The sequence below is a fragment of the Acinonyx jubatus genome, chromosome D3 (assembly GCF_027475565.1).
Source record: "Acinonyx jubatus isolate Ajub_Pintada_27869175 chromosome D3, VMU_Ajub_asm_v1.0, whole genome shotgun sequence".
NCBI lineage: Eukaryota > Metazoa > Chordata > Mammalia > Carnivora > Felidae > Acinonyx > Acinonyx jubatus.
In genome coordinates, this window is record NC_069392.1 from 20,621,618 (window position 1) to 20,645,627 (window position 24,010).

The 24,010-nt window shown below is 40.6% G+C and overlaps 1 protein-coding gene across 1 annotated transcript in view; it reads right to left on the reverse strand.

Moving 5' to 3' along the window:
• Window positions 1–24,010, reverse strand: part of SLC5A1 (solute carrier family 5 member 1) — a 72,248-nt gene that overhangs the window by 35,583 nt on the left and 12,655 nt on the right. Inside the window, exons 3-5 of the mRNA XM_027050802.2 lie at window positions 11,019–11,123; window positions 9,957–10,016; window positions 9,233–9,337 (exon numbers count right to left, since the gene is read on the reverse strand). Coding sequence (XP_026906603.1) covers window positions 9,233–9,337; window positions 9,957–10,016; window positions 11,019–11,123 — 270 coding nt within the window. The remainder of the gene's footprint in view (window positions 1–9,232; window positions 9,338–9,956; window positions 10,017–11,018; window positions 11,124–24,010) is intronic.

The window sequence follows — 24,010 nt, forward strand, 5'->3', positions numbered from 1 at the left end:
AAGAATAGAATAGTGATTACCACGAAGGGGGGTTGGGGGACAGGGAAATGGGGAGTTATTAATCAACGGGCACAAAGTTTCAGTTAAGTAAGATGAATAAGTTCTAGAGATCTGCCATACAACATTGTCCCTATAGTCAACAATAATGTATTTTACACTTAAAATTTGTCAAAAAGATAGATGGCATGTTAAGTGTTCTTAACACAACAAAATAAAAAATAAAAAAATATTAACACTTCAGGATCATACTATATTTCTAGGTTTCTCGACAAGCTTTATTAAAGATGATAGTAGATATCCCACGGGAAGAAAAGATTCCCTGGTCAAAAAAGTCTATGAAATGCTGGATTAAACAAATTAAGGCAGTTTCTTTACTACACAATTTCTCTAAGCCTTTAAAATACAGCATGTACTGTGAATCGCCAGGAGAGGACCATGGGAAATGACCCTTCACAAACTTAATTAACTATGGAACTCTGTTTGCCAAGGAATAACTATTAACACCTTGAGGTTCGCCCAACCCACCTGTGGACTGCTGCTCTAAGCTATTATCCATCATTTACACCTCAGTGTGCAAAGGCTTATCAAATCTATTCCCAAAAGCAAGTTTGAGTGCTAGAGAGTCCATGAGAGGGAAACCCCACCCACACTCTGGAGCAGAGAGAAACTTTAGCAATATCATAATTTTATCTTCTCAGCCCAGATGGAGTCCACCTTGACTCAAACACAACCAGAACATCACCAAGAACCTATTGCATGGCAGGCTTGCTTCTAGGTGGTTTTATCTAGATTATCTCATGTAGCTTTAGGGAAAAGTGTTCCCTCTTCACCCCCAAATTCACCAGTTATGTTCTTGATGCTGTTCTCTTTCTCCTCCCTGCCTCATTTAGCCCCATAAAGAATCTTCTACCTGGCTGTATGGTGCAATTCCTAATTTTAACCAACAGAGAGCACTGGAGTCACCCAAAATGAATTTTTCATGGCAGCTCCAAAATACTACCAGGAAGGGTAGGATTAAGGGATTTCTTAGTGAACGTTTTTTTCAAATCCCTCGGTGTGAATGAAATTAGACCTCCCTTAGAAGCAATGCATGAGCTGTTTCATTGCATAAAACCTAATGTATTTCAGGGTGTGTAAAGGGCTACCCAGTCACAACCCTGGAAATGGTGCCCTTGCGTCTCCTCTCCATTCTTGGTTTCCCCACTTCCACCTCCTTACAGCTCCAGCGGTTCATCTCCCTGCCAAGCAAATCTCCTAGTCCCTGCCTCTATTACTTGGCAGAGAGCTTGTCTCACACCAACTCCAAGCTTATGTGCAACTCTCCCTCCCAAGATGGGTCTCCTGAGTACTGGTGCCTTAGCTCCCCTGCAGATTCTCTAGCCCCAGGGGACCTAATATCATTGTCATTCCTGGTGGATGAGGAGAAGTAGAGTCAGAAATCCCACATAAACAGAGGCTGGTGGTCAGAGGACCTGGGTTTTAACACCAGTGCTGCCATTGTAGGCCTGAGTGACTTTGGATAAAACATTTCACCTCTCCATGTCTCTGTGTTCTCATTTTCAAAGTAAGCTCTGACTCTGAAGGTTTATGATTCACAGTGGCTGGAAGTGGGAAAGTCCTGCAACCAAAGAAAGCATTCCCCTCCCAGGTCCTGGACCTGTTCCACCCGGTCCTCTAATGCCAAAGAGGAAGAAAGAGCCCCTGGCTGCACGTCAGCCTAGCTAAAGGTGAAACGGCCACTTCTTCCTGACCCTGCACATTAATCCACTGGAATTATGATGAGTATTCATAATGCTGGACCCTCCCCTCCCATGCCTCTATATCATTACACAAAGTTATACCAGTTGAAGGGGCCCCATTCATTGATTACATAGGAGTGCTAGTAAGTGCATACATTTTTGTTTGGTGGATTAGCTAATAAGCATATGTGAGCAATAAAAAGATTCCAAGGCTGTTACTGCCTTAAAAATGCCTTTGGTTGGTTTGTTTTTCAGAGTAGTTCATTTGTAATGCTTTATGACAACATGCCATAGAAGACTGTGTTACCCTCATTAATATGTGCCTTCCTATCTTCAGTCACAAATAAGTAACACACAACTCCTAAGATAATGCTATAACTAAAGTCTACAAAGACTTATGGGAAGTGTTAGGCTAATGGAAATCTTGTCTTTATGATACTCTATTTCCAGCTAACAGGGCAGATAAAGAATTCCAAGAACACATTCCTCATGAATTGAAGAAACCTAAGACAAATTCTATCTCCCATGAGTCACTCCTAATTTCAGAAATGAATTCTGCCCTTTGAACCCTGAAAGCCAGCAGGAGTGCCTCCAGATGCCATGCCATACCTGAGCTCACGTTAGTCCAGGCACTCTGACATTAGTCTTTGAATCCTAGGTACCCAAATTTTATGTGCTTTACTAGGGTTTTTTTTTTCTCCATATCTAGGGAATTTATAGTTTACCAAGTGCTTTCAGATACATTGTTTTAATCTCCAAAACAAGGTAATAGGACAATATATTGGCTCCACTTTATAGATAAGAGAGACCAAATTTATGACATGCTCAAGAGCTAAAATCCAGTTTTCTGTCTCCAAGTTCAGTGACTTTGCCACAACATTCAAAGGTAAGGGCTCTTTTTTCTAGATTATTTTCTGCAGAGAGCAAGATATTTTATCATTTAAAAAAATTGTTTTACCTACTTTTAAGGTAAAATAATTTATGGGTATGGTTGGGGAAAAACAGCACAGAAAGCTATACACTGAAAAGTAAAAATGTCCCTACTTCCATGATTTGGACCAAAGGTGACCACTGTCAAGAGCTTTTGGTCCGCCAGAGGATTTCCAAATAGCTTGCTGAAAACTATATGTCAACAGTTATGTTCCACAGTCCCCAAAATAATAATTATGAATGGGGCGCCTGGGTGGCTCAGCCGGTTAGGCGGCCGGCTTTGGCTCGGGTCATGATTTCATGGTCCGTGAGTTCAAGCCCTGCATCGGGCTCTGTGCTGACAGCTCAGAGCCTGGAGCCTGTTTCAGATTCTGTGTCTCCCTCTCTCTGACCCTCCCCCGTTCATGCTCTGTCTCTGTCTCAAAAATAAATAAACGTTAAAAAAATTTTTAATAATAATTATGAGGATTGAAACATGAAAAATGTATACAGTTTGATAATAAGATGGAGAAGAAAGATGACAAAATGCTATGCACATTCCAACTGCAATTCTGTAAAGGATAGCACACATATGGGTGAGGCCACAATATGAAATATCTGTATTAAAGCCATGGGATTATGGGTGCTTTATCCTCCAGATTTTCTTAAATACCATTGTTTCATTTTTCTTACAGTTCAAAAGTAGGGAGAGCAGAAATTTAAAAACATTATATTCTTTATGGGATATATAAATGTACATATATATGTAGTAAAAATATTAAAACAGACCAGAAGAAAACATACCAAGTTTAAAACATGTACAACTTTTCAGAAGGAAGAAAACAGGGTCAAGAAAGATAGAGATAAGACTTCCATAATATCTGTGTTTTATTTCTTTTCTGTAAAAATGACTGATTTTTTGAGATCTATAGAATCTGAGTGGTGGTCTTTGCTATATTAGTCTTTTTACTTTTTTGTATGTTTGAAGTATTTCAAACATACTTTTTTAATTTATAAAAGTAGGGGAATGAATAGGTAAATATACCACCAGCACTAATAGAAAAGAACTCTCCTGTAATCCTATGGGATCATTTGTTTCTCAGCTCTTCCCAGATTGCTCCTTCTCTAAACTACTCTTAGCCCTTAATAAAGGGGGGGAGAAAATAGAAGAAAGGAAGGAAAAAAGCAAATTTCCCCAATGCTGCTAAGCAAAACCAAATTGAAGTAAAATAAAAAACTATCACACTCTAGACCAGGGGTCAGCAAACTTTTTCTGTAAAGGATCAGGTAATAACTTTCATGTTTTGTAGGCCATATAGTATCTGTCTAACCTGCTCAACTCTGCAGTCAAAGCATGAAAGCAGCTATGGACAACACAATATTAGCCATGATCCAATAAAACTATATTTACAAAAACAAGGAGTTAGATTCAGCTCAAAAGCTTTGTTCCTGTCGCTTTGAAAATTTGACTGAACCACGTCCATGGGATTCATGGGGAATAATAAAATTACAGATTCAGTTGGGAAAACCTCTTGAGTTTTTTTCATAGGAGTTTTTTCATAGGAAAACCTATGAGTCTCTGACCATGAGCCTTGGGCAGATTACTTCATCTCAGCTCAGATGCTTTGAGATCCTGTGATTCTATATGTGTGCTTTTGCTGCCCATTCTGGTCCGAGTTGTATCTGAGCCCCCAATAAATCCTGCCTGGCAACGACATTTGAGATCAAAAGCCCCATTGCTCAAATTTCTCTTTTCATTTGTGAAAGTGAATGGCTCAGGTAATAAGTATTCAAACTTTAAGCAAAAGCCAAAGCTCTTATTTTCACTCAAGGATCCAAAATGGCCAGTGGAGTTGCTGTAAAAGTTTACTGCAGTCATGTTAATAGCCCCAGGAAACATAAATAGGGACATTCAGTCATCATATGTAATGCATAAAGTCTGAGGCTTATCTCAAATGATTGCGCACACGTGAATAAGGTATGTGATACTAGGAAATTTTACAGAGCAGAACACTTCTCAGAACTTGATAAGTCAGGGTGCTCGGGAGGGGGACAGCGGGGAGCCAATACAATTCAGTGGAGTGCATGGAGGAATAATCAAATCCGGGTCTCAAAGCCCAAAATCTGGCCACAAGACAGTAGCCATAGTCAAGATTCCACACTACTGCTACTCAGTGGCCTGGATCACAACTGGACCCTGCACCTGAAATGCTTTTTCTCTCCTATCAATTACATACTCACTGGATCCCTATGTCCTCCCCAAGCCTTCCTGGCATGTCCCTAGTTGTTCTCTATGTGGATTTGGATCTCACAAGACCCCTTCTCTTCTCACCCATCACACACAATGCCTCTACACACACACAACAAAATTGATTAATCTTTGTGTGTAATGTAAATAAACACCTATCTTACTTTATTAACTAACAATTCTTTTCTTTTGTCCACGAACTTGAAACTCATGTGTATCTTAATGTGAACTCCTAGAAGGTACATTCAACATCAGCATAATTATTTTAATGATTTCATGTTCTATGATTCATGGTGAACCTGAAGTCAGCCAAATGTATAGAGACAAAGTCTCATCTGTCTGACCCTTCCCCGCCCCTCCACTCTGCCTAAATGTCCTTCCTTCAGACCCTTCGTACCAGTGTGTAGTCAATGTTCTCTCCTCATAGTCCTCTGAAATCCTACTCTTGGAAACTTGTTCATAGTTATTTAACAGGCTATCTTAATTTTTCCCAAGGTTTTGAATTTTAACTGACTCTGTACAGAAGAAATGAAAGACTTAGAAGGCAGGGACCAGGGGTGCCTGGGTGGCTCAGTCAGTTAAGCATCCAACTCTTGATTTTGGCTCACAGTCATGAGACAGAGCCCTACATCGGGCTCTGCACTGTCAGCAGAGTCTGCTTGGGATTCTCTCTCTCTCTCTCTCTCTCTCTCTCTCTCTCTCTCTCTCTCTCTCTCTCTCTCTCTCTCTCTCTCTCTCTCTCTCTCAAAATAAATAAATAAACTTAAAAAAAAAAAAAGGCAGGGACTACATAATGCCAAAGGTTTGGATTCAGTAACAGGGATCCTACTGCTCATCCTAAAATTCTGCTACTTTTTAACTCCACAGAGTCCCTTCCCTTCTTGAGAACTGTTTCCCCATCTATAAAATGAGAGCATAGGACATAGAACTAGATGATCTATCCCATTCCATCACACTATGCTTTCATTCCATCCCAGCACAGAGTAGAACTGTGAGAACACAGACTCTGAAACTAGAGAGACCTGGGTGCCAATCTTGGTTTTGCCATACACTTCCTATGTGATTTGGGATAAATTACCTAACTTCTCTGAAACTCGGTTATCACTCCTACAAAGTAGAAAATAAAACAGAAATCCTTACCCATGCAGCACTGTTATGTGAACTGGAGATGGAATAAGTAAAGCCCCTATTGGAATCTAAGCAAGAGACTGACACTAAATGAAGGGCAACCCTCATCCTTCCTACATATTATTCAAGGAATTACTGCCTCTGGGCAGCAGGTGGAGCAGGTAGGATGTTGGGCAAGGCCTCCAGCAAGAAGCCCCAGAAATCATACAGAGAGGGAGCAGCCTATACCAAGTACTATTCAAAAGCAAAAATCAGAAAAAGCTGACTGCTGGGGAATAGGTTCCATCAGGACTTGAGCTGAGTTAGACTGCCCCTCAGCTACCTGGGGGCTCCCAAGTCAAAAGAGTTTAATCAGTAACCTGAACAGTAAGTTTTTGGAAGGCAAGGAGAGAGGTTGGGCATCTAGTTTATTTATATTACTACCCCACACCAGCTCCAAGGGCAAAGAGTACCCTTTCCATGGCAACTACAGTCAACAGACTTTTACCCGCTTGAACTGTGGACTTGAAGGTTTGGTTCCAAGACGGAGAATCCCAGTGCCCTCCTCTCAATGCTCATTAGACAGGTGCCACCTCACAAGCTAAACTAAGGAGCAGTTCCTTTGTCAACCCCGCCCCCAGCTCCAGGGTGACCTCCTTTCCCTCCCTGCTTACATTCCTTTTTCTCCTCCTATGTCTGCTCTTCCCTCCCTCAGGAAGCCTGATTTCTCCACCCCTCCCAGCATTTCCAGTCTAGGCTCTGCACTGATATCTAATGATGTAGGATTGAAAAGCCCAGGGTCTTCATCTTATAACTAAAAACTAACCCTGAGGAGAGGAGGAGAATGTGAAGGTGGTGGAATCATCACAATGGTGGCAAAACACAGAGACCAGTCAAAGGCAATAGACGTTTGAGCCAGGAAGCTGGGCAGGGAAAGAACAGTGTTCTGGGCATCAGTCTTAACTCCAAGACAAAGCCCTATCAGCCCTGTAGGCAACAGCATGTTTTCATTGAGTTGTATAAAAATGTATGTGCAAGACCATTCAATTAGGAAATAATAGTCTCTACAACAAATGGTGCTGAAAGATTTGGACATACACATGCAGAAGAGTGAAGCTGAACCCCCACCTCACATCATATACAAAAAAATAACTCAAAATGGATCAAAAACCTTAATGTAAGAGCTAAAAATATAAAATCCTTCAGAGAAAACATAGGGATCAATCTTCATGATCTTGGATTTGACAATGGATTCTTAGAAATTACAGCAAAAGCATAAGCAAATAAATAAACTAAAAATAGATAAACTGAACTTCATCAAGATTTAAAACTTTTGTGCCTCAAAGGACATTATCAAGAAAAGGAAAAGACAACCTACAGAAAGGGGGATATTTGCAAATCCTATATCTGATAAAGGTCTAGAACCTCTAAAGAACTCTTTCAACTCAACAAAAGAAAAAGACAAACAATCCAATTTTTTTAAAAAAGTGTGTTCATGTAGGCCAGGGCTAGGGCTGGAGGGTAATGATATAAAACTGAAAAATAATTACAGTAAGCTGAAGATATAGATATAGGTATTTCCTTTAAAGAAAGTATAGTCAAATACGATGTATAGACTTCATTTGGATTCTGATTCAAACAAATCAACTGTAAGAAGAAAATTTTTATATAATCAGGAAAATCTGAATATGGACAGGTATTAAACTACCTAAATTAAGAAATTCCTATGGATTTTTTGTGTGATAATAGCACAAGGGTTATGTTTTTGTTTGTTTGTTTGTTTGTCTGTTTTAAGTCAAAGATGAGCCACCTGGGTTGCTCAATCAGTTAAGCCTCCCACTCTTGATTTCAGTTCAGGTCATGATCTCACAGTTCGTAAGTTTAAGCCCTGAGTCAGGCTCTATGCTGACAGAATAGAGCCTGCTTGGGATTCTCTCTCTCTCTCTCTCTCTCTCTCTATCTCTCTCTCTCTCCTCCCTCTCTCTCTCTGTTTCTCTGTGCGTGTCTCAAAAACAAATAAATAAATAAATACATTTTTTAAAGTCAAAGGTATATTCTGAAGAATTCACAGTTAAATGACATAATATCTAGGATTTGACTTAAAATACTTCTGGAAAAAAAAGTTAGAAGAGATAGGTGAACAAGAATGGCAAAATTATTATCATTGTTAAAGCACAGTGATGAGATTTAGTTCCACAAATGCTCATTGTACTATTCTTTCTCTGGGTATGTATGTTTGAAATTTTCCAAAATAAAAAAAAAATTACAAATGTGATTTAATATTGTAGTCATCTTGGCTTTAAGAAACCAGGAAAATAAAAGCTCTAGCAGCTATTTTTTAGCACCCCACCTAGCTAGAGCAGAAGGCTTATTTCAGATGCAACCTGACTCAAATTTCAACAAATCTTTTGCAAGATGCTGAGATTGGTCTAATCTTACCTTTGGTGCTGGATAGGGAAGGACAAGAAAAAGGAGGAAAACTGATCATACCCAATGAGAAAACTCCTCTGATAGAGCAGTGAGCACTTTGTAACTGCTGGCCAACAGGAAAAGCTACAGCCACTCCCTATGTGGTCTCAGAAAATGCCACTTCTCTCTCTACCTCCGGATTTAGCAATGGATTCTTAGAAATGACACAAAAATATGAGCAACATAAGAAAAAACAGATCTAAAAAAACAGACAAGAAGCCTCATGCAATGAAAAGAACAGTGAGATGAAGCCAGAGGTCTGGGTTCTACTTTTGATTCAGGATCCTGAGCAAGTTTTCTCTAATCCCAGTTTTCACTTCCCTGTCCATAAAAGAAGAGGGAGAATTTCTGAGGTCACTTCAAGAGTTGCCACTGACTGCCCATGTTTAAGTGTATTAGAAACATCACCTAGAGCCAAATTCTGATCTCTCCAGGCACAAAGACTCACAGCTAACTCTAAGGTTAGAACTAGCCCTTAGATATTCTGAAGTTCCTTTCAGTCTTCTATTAAGAACAGTTTTCACTGAAACTTCTTGAATCTGTTTATGTTTTTAACCTTCCACATGGTGAAGGGTAAGGAATTCCATGTGTTGGCTCTTTGATGCATGAAATAGGACTTTACTCCTTAGAATAAGAAGACTAAAGGACCAAGTTAATAGAAACAAATATTGTTGTCCCTTGGTGGGCCAGGATGTACTAAGAAGAGGGAGCGGGCAGGTTCTAAAATAGCCAATGCCCGTCCCCGGGGCAGTAGACTCACCGAGATCTTGGTGAAAATGTAGAGTAACAGGGACAGAATAGAGAGGTAGATCTGGATCCTCTTGCCTCCAAATCGCTTCCTCAGGTACTCTGGCATCGTCACCACCTGCATGAGATGTAATGGAGGTCGCCATCAGTCAGAGTGACCAGAAGATCCAGAGCAAGCAGAGCAGTGGCATCCACATGGCATCAGATATATGCTCAAAAGTTAACCCTCGTGGGTCAGAGAAGTCTGTGATGTAGCCAGATGGCCCCTATTCTCCAGCCATTTGCTCATCTCTTTCCCACATGCCCTACCACTGCAGGGGTAGCTGGGTATTGTCCCAGAACATTTAAGGTGCCCAATAAATACTTTTTTAAATGAACACATGACTGTACATAACCAAGAAAGCAGATCTTTGCCCTGGAAGAGGAAGTGATAGATATATATCCCTATACAACATGCCTACTATCAACAAGACACTATAACAAAATAAATAAACATTAAAAAAATTGCTTTTAGGTAGTCAAAATTTTTTTTAAAAAGTAGTCAAAAGTTTATAACCTGGAAAAGAAAGCCAAAACACAAGTCATTCTCTGCCACTTATTCCATAAAGCCTCCTCTGCTTTCAGGAGGATGGAGCTCATATTATATATGTGTGTGTGTGCATATATGTGTATACATATGTAAACATATATAAATATACATTATCAGCAAGACATGGAATAACAGAGCAGATACTTACCCCAGCCTTAATGTAAATGGGAACAAACACCCAGCCTAAGACAACCACCCAAATCAGGGCCTGAAACAGACAAAAAAAAAAAAAAAAAAAAAAGCACGTAAAGTCAAACCAGGAGGAACCTTAACTCACCCTGCTGCCTGCAGGGCCCTCAACTACTATAGGACAATCAGCAAGCATTTTCTCCTGGGGTTCTGGGGACAACTCCCTTAAGTGGCCATCAGAAACTGAAAGAGGCTTTTGCTGCTCAGTTGGCCCATGGGAACAGCAGTAGGGCATTAGTGGAGGAGACACCAGGGGGCTGCCCACAGACATCCCAGCTCCTCTTGCCTCTTCTCTGATTACAAGGAGTAAAATACCATTTAGAGAACTTTTAAGTAATAATAATTAATAATAATAATAATAATAATAATAATAAATAATGGGAATCTGGTGGTAAGAATTTCCAAACCTCCAATATGGCCAAAAGGGTACAGGAGGGCTTGGATTTTTTTTTAATTTTTAAACAATTTTTTTAAATTTATTTATTGTTTAATTTACATCCAAGTTAGTTAGCATATAGTACAACAATGATTTCAGGAGTAGATTCCTTAATGCCTCTTATCCCTTTAGCCCATCCCCCCTCCTACAACCCCTCCAGCAACCCTCTCTTTGTTCTCTATATTTAAGAGTCTCTTTTGTTTTGTTCCCCTCCCTGTTTTTATACTCTTTTTGCTTCCCTTTCCTTATGTTCATCTGTTTAGTATCTTAAATTCCTCATATGAGTGAAGTCATATGATATTTGCCTTTCTCTGACTAATTTTGCTTAGCCTAATAGGAGGGCTTGGATTTTTAAAGAAAAAAACACTATTGCCATCATATCTGTAGTTTTTTCATGTTGCTCTGGTAGAAGAGCAGCAGGACCCTGGGGCTCCTGAAGCTGTGCCCTTCTTCTATCTGCATCCAAGGGTGTCCCTGGTTGGTTCCCTAACACTCAGAGCATCTCTAAACATAGACTGAAGTGGCTGACTGGCTGACTGCTAAAACTCCTTCCAGCTCCAGGACAGTGTCTCTGATGTTACTCACATTCCATTCAAAGCCCCCAGTGGCGATGCCTGCTGCAGCTCCTGTCCCCGCCAGCCCCACAAAGTGGCCACTTCCAATGTTACTGGCAAAGAGAGATGCTCCAACCTGGAAACACAAAGAGAAAATCTGGTAAGAACTCTATGGTCCAGGACACTCAGAGGTAGACCAAAGAGAGAAGAGACATGTCACCCAAGAGAAGGACAAGAAATAGAAGAGGCAGGCTGGGAACTTGACTGTGTGTTCGTTGGGACCACAGGTTCACAAGATGGATGTGGGGTCTTGGGTAATAGTGAAGGAGAGGATGGAAGAAAAGGCAATGTGTATCCCCAAATCAGATCAAATCTGATACAAACCTGTGGGGTCTTTTGTCAGCCCAATGCCAAAGAGTGAAGAAAATATGGGCAACCCCACAGTTCACTGAGCCTCCCTTATAAGTCTTCCAAAAGGCTGTCAGCTGAAAAGCAGGGCCTGTGCCATTCATCCCTGTGTCCTCCAACAGTTGACCAATACCTTGACCAAGGACCTTGACCAATACTGGCTCTCAGTAAATGCAGACAGTTTTAATAAAAGAAATCATTTAAAGGAAGCCTCTGGGCATCAGCCCTCTCACTTACCAGAGAAGTCAGGGGGTAGAGCCTATACTTCCCAATGATTCTTAACTATTAAATTCTATGATCCCATGTGTTCCCAAGAAACATGAGATGCTACTAATAATAACTCCCTAAATCAATATAGTATTTTTATTTTTTATTTTTTACAAAGGTCTCATAGACCCCATGGACACATACACAAAACACATGTATTTTTCAAGGACATACATATGTCTAAATACATAGGTAGAAGACAGATTGGAAGGATATATATTAAAAACCCAAGATTGGAAGCCTGGAAGGAAAAAGGAGAATGAGATTGCGAATGGGAGATGGAAGAAAAAACATCAGATAAAACAAGAGAAGGATCTTGCACTAACTAATCATAATACTGTGCCGTCAACTCAATTGCATCTAAGCTCCAAGAGAACCCCAGGAAGTTTTAGAGTCCTTCTGTACCCAGGAGGAGAGGCATAGCACCATTTGATAATTATCAAACTAGTATAATTATCCCCATTATTGCTTAGCAATGGGGGAAAGCTGGTAGTTATTTGTCTATTATCCCTAAGATGGTCCAGATCTGGAACAAAACAAAGAACAGTATTTCACAAAAGACAAATTACTCCAAGAAACTGTCCTAGCTACATCAGTCCCTACCTCCAATATAAGGTAATGGTTGCTTAGTACCAAATAGTTAAGTCAGAGAGGAGGGCGTTCCCTGAAGGCCAGGTCAGAAAGTCTCTGGAATGATGCAATAATGATATAAAAGTACACTCATTCATTCACTCAGTGAATATTAATTTAGCATCAACTCAATGTAACATGCACTATTCTAGACCCTGGGGACTCCAATGTGAATAGCACAGACAAAATCCCTACTCTCCAGAATCTTATATTCTAAGCAACATAAATAAACATAAATAAAATTTTTTAAAAGAGAGATCAGAGAATGGTCAGTACTGTAAAGAGAACAGAGAGGGTGTGATAAAGTGACTAGTTCCAATTGGAGAGTCAAGAAAGGTCCCTCTGTGTAGATGCCCTCTACGTTAAGATTGAAGTGATGAAAGAAGTCCAATGTGTCAAATCAGAAGAAAAGTAGTTGTAGTTAAGAAGCAAAAAGAAGGGCAGACTGGCTGGAGTGTTGTAGGCAAGGAGGAGGGTGGTATGAGATGAGGCTGGGAAGCTGGGCAGGGATATATCAGGAAGGTCCTAGCAGGCAAGGAGAATAGGAGGTTTGAATTTTATTCTAAGTGTGGGAAAACACTGGTGGGAGTGGGGGGCAGTTAATCAGTGGAGAGAAAGGACTTAATTTGCTTTTTAAAGATTGTTCTCAAGTACATGGAGAAGATAGTGTTGGGGGCAAGGGAGAAAACATAAAAATGTAGAGGAGGCTATTGCTGTATCTACATAAGAAGACGGTGGCTCGGTCTCTGGTGGTAGCAGTCAAGACAAGGGCAAGCGTAGAGATTGGAGTGTGTTTTAGAAGCAAGTTGACAGAAGTCCTGAATCTAAGAGTTACCCTTGAAGGATCAGGTGTGGGAAATGAGAGAAAGAGTAATCAAGGGTAACTCCTAGACTCAGGACTTGAGTAGGTGGATGCCATTTATTAAAAAGGGGAAAATGGATCCAAAGATGGGTGGATAAAGAAGATGCAGTAATATATATACAATGGCATATATTACTTAGCCATACAAAAGAATGAAATCTTGCCATTTGCAACAACAATAGACCTAGAGGGTATGATGCTAAGTGAAGTAGGTCAATCAGAGAAAGACAAATACCATATAATATCACTCATCTGTGGAATTTAAGTAACAAAACAAAACAAACAAAGAAAAAAGAGATAAAAAAAAAACTCTTAAATGCAGAGAATAAACTGGTGATCACCAGAGGGGAGGTTGCAGGGGGGTGTGAAATAGATAAAAGGGATTAAGAGTACACTTATCCTGATGAGCACTGAGAATTGTACATAATTGTTGAATCATATTGTACACCTAAAATTAATATAACATTGTATGTTAATTATACTTAAATTTTAAAAAAAGAAGAAGGGGAAATTTGGAGGAAAGCAGGCTGTTCAGAGATATTCACCTCTTTCTCCTCAAAGTTGGATGGAGATAACAGTCCACTTTTAATCAGAATTACCTTTGTCATGTAGCCTGCCTTCCATGATCCATTATCTTTTCATTTATCATCTCTCACTTGATAAATTATTAAGCCTAATGTTGTACTATTAAGGGCATAATTACCAGTAATGATTAACTGCATTAGATTAACCTTAAGTTCAAGAAGTCCTCTCCAACATCCCTCCAAAGGGAATCATTGAACTTTAAGAAGTTGCTGGCTTTCCTGAGGTACCCCCTTACTGTCTGATGGAATAGGGGCCAGGAGAGCTTTGCCTTGCACAGATTTACTTAATTTCTGTCATAGTCACTACTCTTCTCCAAGTCATTTGCCTTGGCCTCATTCTGGACTCCCTCCCTTCACCCCATGGCCTTCACTCAATCATTTACCAAAACCCTGACTCTGCCTCCACAAAGTCAAAGGCATCTAGCACTTCTTATACTGCCCTTGTACAGGCTGTGATTATCTCTCAACAGGCTTCTAGATAATTTCCAGTCTCCCCCTACACACATGGCCAGTTCCCCAAAGCACAACTCTGATCAAGCCACTTCCCTATTCAGAGAACCTCCTCAACATCCAAATGGGCCTGCCAAGTAGTCTTCCTGGAAGTTCCAGGTTTAAAGACATAGTCCTAAGAATTCAGTAAGATTTCAGGTTAGAGTCCCCTCCAGTGAGAAGGAAGTATGAAAATAAAAATTAGAGTTTGAATACTTTCTTAACCTCTTACTATCTGGGTGATCATAACATCTGTGAGCCTCAATCTTCTCTCATGACAGGTTGTTCAGAAGTCAAATGAGATTATGAATCAGTAATGATTGACATTTTACTGACCCTCAAACAGAGTCCTTTCTCTCCTCTAAGAGGATAATCACTTCATCCTCAAAGACAATTCACAAGAGCTACAATGGACACAGTTGGAGTCTGAATTGTGTTCCCCCAAAATTCATGTGTGGTAGTCCTAACTTCCTAATGTGACCTTATTTGGAGATAGGGTATTTAGGGAGGTAATTAAGGTTAAATTAGGTCATAAGGGTGGGGCCCTAATCTATTTGATAGGACTGGTCCTTATAAGAAAAAGACATCGTCTCTCTCATTCTCTCTCATTCTCTCTCTCTCACTCTCATTTTTTACTCAGAAAAGAGACCATGTGAATGCACAGACAAAAGGCAGTCATCTACAATCCAGAAAGAGAGGTCTCGCCAGAAACCAACCCTGACAGCACCTTGATCTTGAGCTTCCAGCCTCCAGAACTGTGAAAAAATAAATCTCTCTTGTTTGAGGCTCCCAGTCTATGGTATTGTGTTATGGAAGCCCAAGCAAGCTAATACAGACACCATTGCTTTATCACCTCCATTCCCCTGCCAGGTTTTCATTCTGTCCTTCCTCTCACTGAAGCTCATTAACAACGCTTTCATCATTCTAATTTCCCAAACACTCCCTCTGTCTACCCCTCACCCACATTCATGCCCATTTGGGAATCATGCCCCATCCAGGGAGTGATCCAGTGACATGAATCATCATGTCCTTCTCTGTAATCTCCTCCCATATTGCCTCTGAGTTCAGGGTTTTAGACTTCATCTAAAATTTCCCCAGCTTGACCTTGCTTTTGACTAACTTCTTTCCAAGCCTTTCTCATCCCCTGATGGGGCTCAGGAAGCTATTATAAGTATTTAGATGGCTTTACTGTAACTGTGCAAGATGAGCTGGGTCAGACAACACCCAACAGGTTTGATAGCATGGTAATCAGGGAAATAACATAATGTGACATCACAAATGGAAAAAAAAAAACACTACATTTTCCTTTGAATTTGGAGGAATTCATAATCACACTTTACTACCTAAACTTCTTACCCTAGAAAGTTGGCAGGATGGGAAATACTTGGAGAAATTATAGAATCACAGAGTCTTAAAGAGTTATATGGACCCACAAATGTCACAGTTTGAATCCCTTCTGCAATACCCCCCCCCCAAGTGATGGTTGGTTTCTGGATGCCATGCTTCTAGTGACAGAGAACTTGCCCAATTTACAAGGCAGCTGAATCCATAGAGGAACAATTCTAATGGTTAAAAAGTCCTTCTTTACCTTGAGCTGAAATCTACCCATTTGTCTACTTCCGCCTTCTGGAGTGATACAGAGCAAGTCAAATCTCTCTCCCACAAGCTAGCTCTTCCAAGGTCTAAGGAAAGGGATTGTGCCCACCCTCAAATCTTCTCCAGGCTAAGCTTCCTCTTCTCATGTGTCTGCTCCTCACTGGCCATGGAATTGAATCTCACCATCTGTGTTACTATCTGCTGCCCTCAGTTTTAACAGTGTCCACAGATGGGCCGCAGGCCCAAATGAACCACTTTAGACATGGGCCATCCAGAGTGAAACAGGCTGCCCTTCCTGACTTCCCATACAGTTTTAACATTATATGACTTCAAATCCTCTTTTAAATCTGTCACTCAGCCATGAGTGCCTGGTGGTAGTAAGGACTAAGCCAGTCCCTCTAATTCTCATCACTGTCAGAAAATCTGCCTCTAAATTATTTGGACCATTTAACAAGAACAGATTCCCTCTCATTGCAGTTTAGATTCCTGACAATACCAATTTGGTTTACCTCAACAATACAGTGGCTCTAACACTTAAAATTTTTTCACTTCGATTCTTCCAGGGTTTGGCACAAATATGATATTCTCCCATAAGCCTTACCTAAAGAGAAAACCACTTAAACTGCAAAGGAAAATAATCTAGCCAAATTAATTTCTCCCTACCAACTATTAATGTCAGAAGTTGGAAGCTAGCAGGGATTGCATCTATTCCTCGAAAAAAGGCAGACATTAGTCTCTTCAATGATCACTTCTTCAGTTCTTATCACAGCCCTACAAATGGACTTCCTGAACCCATGCTACTCACAGAATGTTCCACGGGCCAGGAGCATCAGCTTCACCTGTGAGCTTATGAGAACAACAAATCCTCTGCCCCCACCCCAGACCTATTGAATCAGAGTAGTAAGCTCTTCAAGTGATTCTCATGTACAATAAAGTTTGAGAAACCTACCTACACTGTACTAAATGTCACTGTTATCTCCACAAACTTGTTTGACCTCTCTTCAGGAACAAGAGCACAGGGACTAACTACAAAATTAGGATGCTAAGGTGTGAAGGACAAAAACTTTGGGGTGAAGGGGACTTTCTCCAAAATTCTCTACTTAACCTCCAGAGTTTCAAAGGTCTGTTACCATGGTACTCATGCTTCCCAGTGGGAGACACTGTCTCTTCAACCACATGCCAACACAAGCATGCGGACTGAAAGAATTTTTGACCAATCTCACAGGTAAAACTTCAGAACTGGCTGGTTCAGTCAAATAAAGACTTCCAGAATATCCTCACACTGCAGCAAAATTATCAAGACATTTCAAATGGAAATCCACAGATACCACTCAAAGGCTTTGTGGGAAATCCTACAATTTTTCTCCTCAAGAGATTGGGTTATAAGAATTCCCAGAGGGTAATCTCCACCACCAGAAGCAACAAACATTGCTGACTGGAGGACTCCTCTGCTATGGTATGACACTGGGAAGAGGAATTACAGGCTTTCAAGACTTTCTGCAATACAGCCCCCTCCTCTTTCTCCACTCCCAGCAGCCTCTCCATACCATTTCACATCCCCTGCACTCCAGCTAAATTATACTAACTCAGTCTCCTAGATATGCTCTGGGCATTCCTGCCTTCTGAATTTATTTATGCCATTTCCCTCTGCTTCAACCTCCTCTCCATCAACTCTTATGCCCCTAAAACACTGACCCAATCTTCAAAAGGAATCCCAGTCTCATCTCTCCACTGACACCATTCAGAGCTGATCTCTTACCCCTCTGGTCTCTCACCTCCAATCCTCATCTGTTGTACTCTCCAGGGGCATGACACTGCTTCTGTCCAAGTGTTATTCCCCACAAACCTTCTAGCCCTCAAAGAGGATTTCTGCTTCTGCTGAGCATAGGACCTTTCTTGCACATGACAAACATGCAGTAAAAGTCTGCTGAGTGAGTGAGTGGACTGGTGTATCAAATCCTTGGATGGCAGCAACTGAATGCCTTAGAGCTATACTTATTTCCACTGGTTACATAGAGTTAAGGCTCTTCCCAGGGACATGTCAAGGATGGCTCTCTCTTGAGGAAGAGGCAATAAACTTGGCCTGCTAGGCCTAGATGGGGCCCAGCAGAATAATGAGGTGTGCTAGGATTATGCACTACTCTGAGATGTTAATATGGTGACCTATAAGATCAGTGTTAGTAAGAACAAGACCTCAAGTGGAATCTGACCTCCTGGGTTAGTCCATCAGGCAAGTAAACACGTTCTCCCATATATTTCTGATAGAAATGCAATTCTGGAAAGCAGTTGTTGGTACATATCAAAATCTCATCTCCTTCTACCATATGATCCTACTTTTTAGTACCTTAAGAAAATTATCAGAAATGCAGACGGGGCGCCTGAGTGGCTCAGTCAGTTAAGCGTCCGACTTCAGCTCAGGTCATGATCTTGCGGTCCGTGAGTTCAAGCCCCGCGTCGGGCTCCGTGCTGACTGCTCAGAGCCTGGAGCCTGTTTCACATTCTGTGTCTCCCTCTCTCTCTGACCCTCCCCCGTTCATGTTCTGTCTCCCTCTGTCTCAAAAATAAATAAACGTTAAAAAAATTTTTTTAAAGAAATGCAGACAAAGTCTTATACATGAGTTTCATTAGTATGTTCATTGCCATGTTATTTACAATACAGGAAAGTTGGAATCAACATAAATGCCCAACCACAGGAAGACAACTGGATAAATTAAGGTACATACTTGTGATCGAATATTATGCAGCCATTAAAATCATAGCTTTGAAGAATATGTTATGGTGGGAAGGTGATAGTGATAAAATCCCAAATAAAAAAAGAATATACAGTTTTTTATAGACATAGACATAGTCATAGACATAGACAGAGACAGAGACATAGAATTATATCTCCAAATTTAACAGTGGTTATCTTTGAAAGAGAAAACAATGAGTGTGTTTTCATACTTTTCCAATATTCCCACAATGAATTTGTGTAACTTTATAAGCAGAACACAATTCATCAAAACCTTTAACAATAAAGGGAAATCATTCCAGAGCTGTCTCAGATTCACTTGCAGAACCTAAGAACAAAGTATGTAAGGAAGTCATGTGTTTGTTGGGGGCAATATAGAAAAAGACATGAAATGTCATTGAATGCTACCTAAAAATTATGTTTTGTGTGACAGGAAAAAGGAAATAGGAAATATATGGTACAGACTGTTTATTTACCAATATCCAGTCATCTCATATTGGAGCTAGAATTAACTTGGAAATGATTAAGGTTGACCTTGTCATTTTCAAATGAAAACAAAATTATAGCCCAAAGGAAGAAAGTGATTCAAATTTATGCATTAATTCTATCTTTACTTCCACACCCTTAGGAAAGTAAAATAGTATGCGTCCACTCTGAACCATTAACCCAAGAGTCAAGAATTGCCTAAGGCAGTGGACAACTACCTGTGTATGTCTTCCTCAGACAATGGTTCTCAAACTATAGCATGCATCAGAATCTACAATAAAAATACACAAAAACCAGCAAAATCTGAAAGATAAACACATTCAGTTTTAATAAAATTATGTTCAAATATTGCATGAAACATACAAACACTACAAAAGTATTCACTGTTTGTCTGAAATTCAGATTTAACTGGCCATCCTTTATTTTTATTTGCTGAATCTGGCAACACTAATTACAATCACCTAGATTTGTTAAGCCACAGATGTTTGAACCGCATTCCTTCAACTTTCTGATTCAATATGTTTGGGTTGAGGCTGGAAATTTTGCCTTTCTAACTAGAGCCCAGGTCTTGCTGGTGCTGCTGGGGTGGGTACACTTTGAGACGCCTGTCCTGGGAAAATAAGAAAGGAAGAGGGGATGACTTTTACAATGCCTCCTGTTGGCCAAGTGTCGGGACAGGCACTTCATTCACTTCATCTTACATCGTGCTTACTACAGTCTGTGAGGTAGGGATTATTCTCATTTTCATTTTACAGGTAAGAAGACTGAAGACCAGAGCAGTGATTTGCCCACAGTCCTACAGTCTAACATGACCAATGTCCAAGGGACAGAAAGGGAGGCCACAGTGCCACTCTTTCTTCCTCCTTCCCCAGACATTTCTTTCTCAACTTCCCTGAAGGGGCACAGTTGGGTCAGGCCTCCCTACCCATTTCATTGTGAATTTAGGAACAGCATGTATATATCTGCATCATGCTTGTATTTCAGATTCTTCCCTCATCCTCTGAGGAACTGGTCTTTAACCTGAATTACTATTTTGATTTCATTCGTAAGATATCTTTTCATAGGGGAGATTTGGAGAGATTTAACCTTTGACTTTTGCCATCTCTTGAAGATCACAATTCCTGGACTGGGACAGAAGAGAAGGTGGGACTCATATATTCAGACCATTTTGGTAAATGATTCTGGTAAATGTTTAGACACAGGTCTTGCTCCAGAGCCATCATAATCTCTGTTTACATTAACTCATGCACTCCATAAACAATGGTGGCCTTTCACTCATTATCTTCACAAATCTCTCTCCTTGTTCTAAGAGCCAAAAGGGCAGGAAATCAGGAAACCACTGCCAAGGCTGGCATTTTCCCACAGGTTGTTGGCACAAAACACAGGTGAGGTCTTCTCTTGGCATTTATAGGTCAAGGAGGCTAGAGACCAACCAACCCTCTCACCAATTCAGATAGGTTCATCCTTGAGATCATCAACTTGCAGTCCCTCACTCAGAGGGCCTGACTGAAATGCATTATCTACCCCTACACTGGCCTCCTTTCAGTTCCTCAAATATCCCAAGATCCTTCCCTCCTCAGGCCTTTGACTATTCTGTCCCTTCTGCTTGGATTGCTCTTCCCCCAATCTTCAAATGGCTGCCTCCTTCTGATTCTTCACATCTCAGCCTAAATGCTCAATTCTCAGAAAGATCTTTCCTGATTCTCTTATGTATTTTGAGAAACACCCCTTTTCTTCCCTCCCATCCTTGACTCAAATACACTTTCTTAAGACCACTATTTGTAATTTTGGATATATATATAATTTTGGATTATATAATTTTGTAAGAATGTGTGTGTGTCTCTCTCTCTCACACACATACACACACACTAATATATGCCAGCACCTAACACAGAATGTGGCATATAATAAGTAATCAACATGTAAATGTAGAATAAAGTAATAGCAATGCATCAATGGATAAATGATTGAATTCACAGTTGAAGAAGGAGGAGCTAAAGATGAGGTACAATAATAATGATGATGATGGGAGCACCTGGCTGACTCAGTAGAGCATAAGAGTCTTGACCACAGGGTCATGAGTTTGAGCCCTACATTGAGTGTAGAGATTACTTTAATAAAAAAGTGATGATGATGAAGATAATGATATTAAGAATAGCCAGTTTGGGTAGGACTAATTACATACTATTGTAAATGATTTACATATTTATCTAATTGAATCCTCAAAACAACTCTCTAAGATAGGTGCTATGGGGACACCTGGGTGGCTCAGTCAGTTAAGCGGCCAACTTCCGCCCAGGTCATGATCTCATGGTTTGTGAGTTTGAGCCCCATGTCAGGCTCTGTGCTGACAGCTCGGAGCCTGGAGCCTGCTTTGGATTCTGTGTCTCTCTCTCTCTCTGCCCCTTCCCAGCTCATGCTCGCACTCTGTCTCTGTCAAAAATAAATAAACTTAAAACAAAATTTAAAAAAAGATAGGGGCTATGATCTCTATTTTTCAGTTGAGGAAACTGAAACACAGAAAGGTTGAATAACTCACCCAAGGCCACAAAGCTAGGAAGGGGGACCTGGGGTTCTAAACAAGGCAGAGTGACTTCAGAGTCTCTGGTCTTAACCCTAACTCTGAATCACCTCCCTAATATAAAATTTACCCAAAGTAAAACATATAGGTCTCAGTGACTCAAAATGTGCCACGCAAATGGTACAAAGGAAAAGCCCAGACACATTTATTTTTTTAGGGTTTTTTTGGTAATGCTTATTTATTTTTGAGAGAGAGACAGACAGAGTGCAAGTTGGGGAGGGACAGAGAGAGAAGATGACACAGAATCTGAAGCAGATTCCAGGCTCTGAGCTGTCAGCACAGAGCCCAATGCAGAGCTCGAACCCACATACCATGAGATCATGACCTGAGCCGAAGTCAGATGCCACCCAGGTGCCCCAACCCAGATACATTTCTAACATGAATAATCCAAAGACTTCATCCTAGCTGATAGTTTCAGCATTCTTCTGACTTCAACCAACTAGCAATGCTGATTATAGTTTACTTTTTCCTTTCTCCGTCTGGGGAAGCGCTAACATGTTAGAAAATATTGGGAAGGTATCCAGAGTGAAAGAAGAAAGCAGGAGCTTATACACCAAGTATATGACAGGAAATTGGCTACACACCCATCAACTGATGCCTAAGAACACAAAGAATACATGGGGTGGTGAGTGGCTGTGCATTAATCAGTGAAACTCTTCAGAGGAGACTAAGCCATGAAGAGTGGCAGGGAAATAGCCCTGACAAAAAGAGAGAGGGCAAGAAGGACAAGGGAGAGAGGGTGAGGGAAGGAAGAGAAGAAATAGGGGAAGGAGGAGGTGGTGATAGAGAAAGAGGAAAAGGAGAAGAGAGAGGAGAGGCCATTCAAGAGCAAGGCAGCAACTGGCATGTTAAGCAAAAAACTCTCACCACAAAAGAGATACATATCTATGGGAATAGCCAAGTTTTACAAAATCTTGTCTCAGCCTTAAAAAAAAAATGTTTTAGATAGTAAGGAAGCATAGTCACACCAGCCTTTTTTTCCCCAAGGGATGCAATGAGGGCTAAAATCAGGCACTCTGATTGGGGCCAAGATTGCTTTTCCAGTTTTGCTACCATGAACCTTAAAAAAAAAGAAGTCTAAAGGAAAAAAAAAGTTCTCTGTACATAGAAACAGAAATGTGGAACACTGCTAGAGAAAGGCTTTGACTTGGACCCAGTACCTTCCTAACCTCCTGAATTCTTACCACTGCCTACACTCTGTGGCCACTGCTCCAGAGAGCAGAATGCAGGCTGAGGTCTTAGGTGACATCAACAAGGGGATCCAGCATGAGAGTCTGAGGACATGTCCCTTTCCTCCCTCCCTTTTCTTTAATTTAGCACGTATTTCTCAAATGCCCAGTAGATGCAAGGTCCTGGACTAGGTATTGGAAGAAAAAAAAAGATTAAGAAAAACATAAGCTCTGCCCTGGGATAAATGAAAGCACACATAGCCATATGCAAGTAGAAGACAACCAGCAGGAAGAAAGGGTCAACTGGACTTGGCAGTCACTTCCACTCAACCTTATGAAAGTCAAGTACTTGTTGGTCCTTCATCTCACATTTTCCTGAGCTTTGTTCCCTTGGTGACCTTTCTACCTCTCCTGTGTCCATTCCCCTAGTTCATGCTCTTTCTCTCTCAGGTCTTATGTTCCCAGGTCTTAGATCTACCAGACTCTTCCAGGATGCACCCCAGTAGTATCCTAAGTAGATGAACTTTGATTTGATCATTGGGATTTACAGACTTAAATATCAAATCAGATATATTTTACTCAAGAAAGTTTAGTAAGTATGAAGAGCTATCTTCTTTCCTTGGGGAAAATATTCAAAGGGGTCTCTGGTTAGCCCTAACTGAAAGAATTTCTTGGTTTTCAGGTAACCCTCTAGACTACATCTATTGATCTCACAAATTTCCATCTCAAAAGATAAGAAGAAAGAGACCTGAATAACAGAAAAATAGAGAGAGTCCTAGCTCTGTCATTATCTTGTGTGAACTTGGGCAACCCATGGGGTTAATCTCCATTCTTGCTGAATCACTAAGGATTCAATCAAATACAGGATATAATAGTCCTTCAAAAGTTTTCAGCTGAAAAAAGAAAAACAAGAGCTAAACCTGAGAATTTGCTGAGTGCCAGGCACTGTTCTGAGACTGTGCATATGTCCACACAACAATCTCAAGGAAGTACTGTTATCCCCATTATAGAGATAACAAATGTAAGACACAGAGATGTTCAGTAACTCACACAGCTAGTAATGGGCAGAAGCTGGATTTGAACCCAAGCAGTCTGACTCTAGAGCCTAGACCTGAACAAGGTGTCAACGAACTAGGACCTATAAACTAAATCTGGTCCTCAGCCTCTTTTAGTAAATAAATTTTTATTGGAATACAGCCAGGCCCATCCATTTATGTACT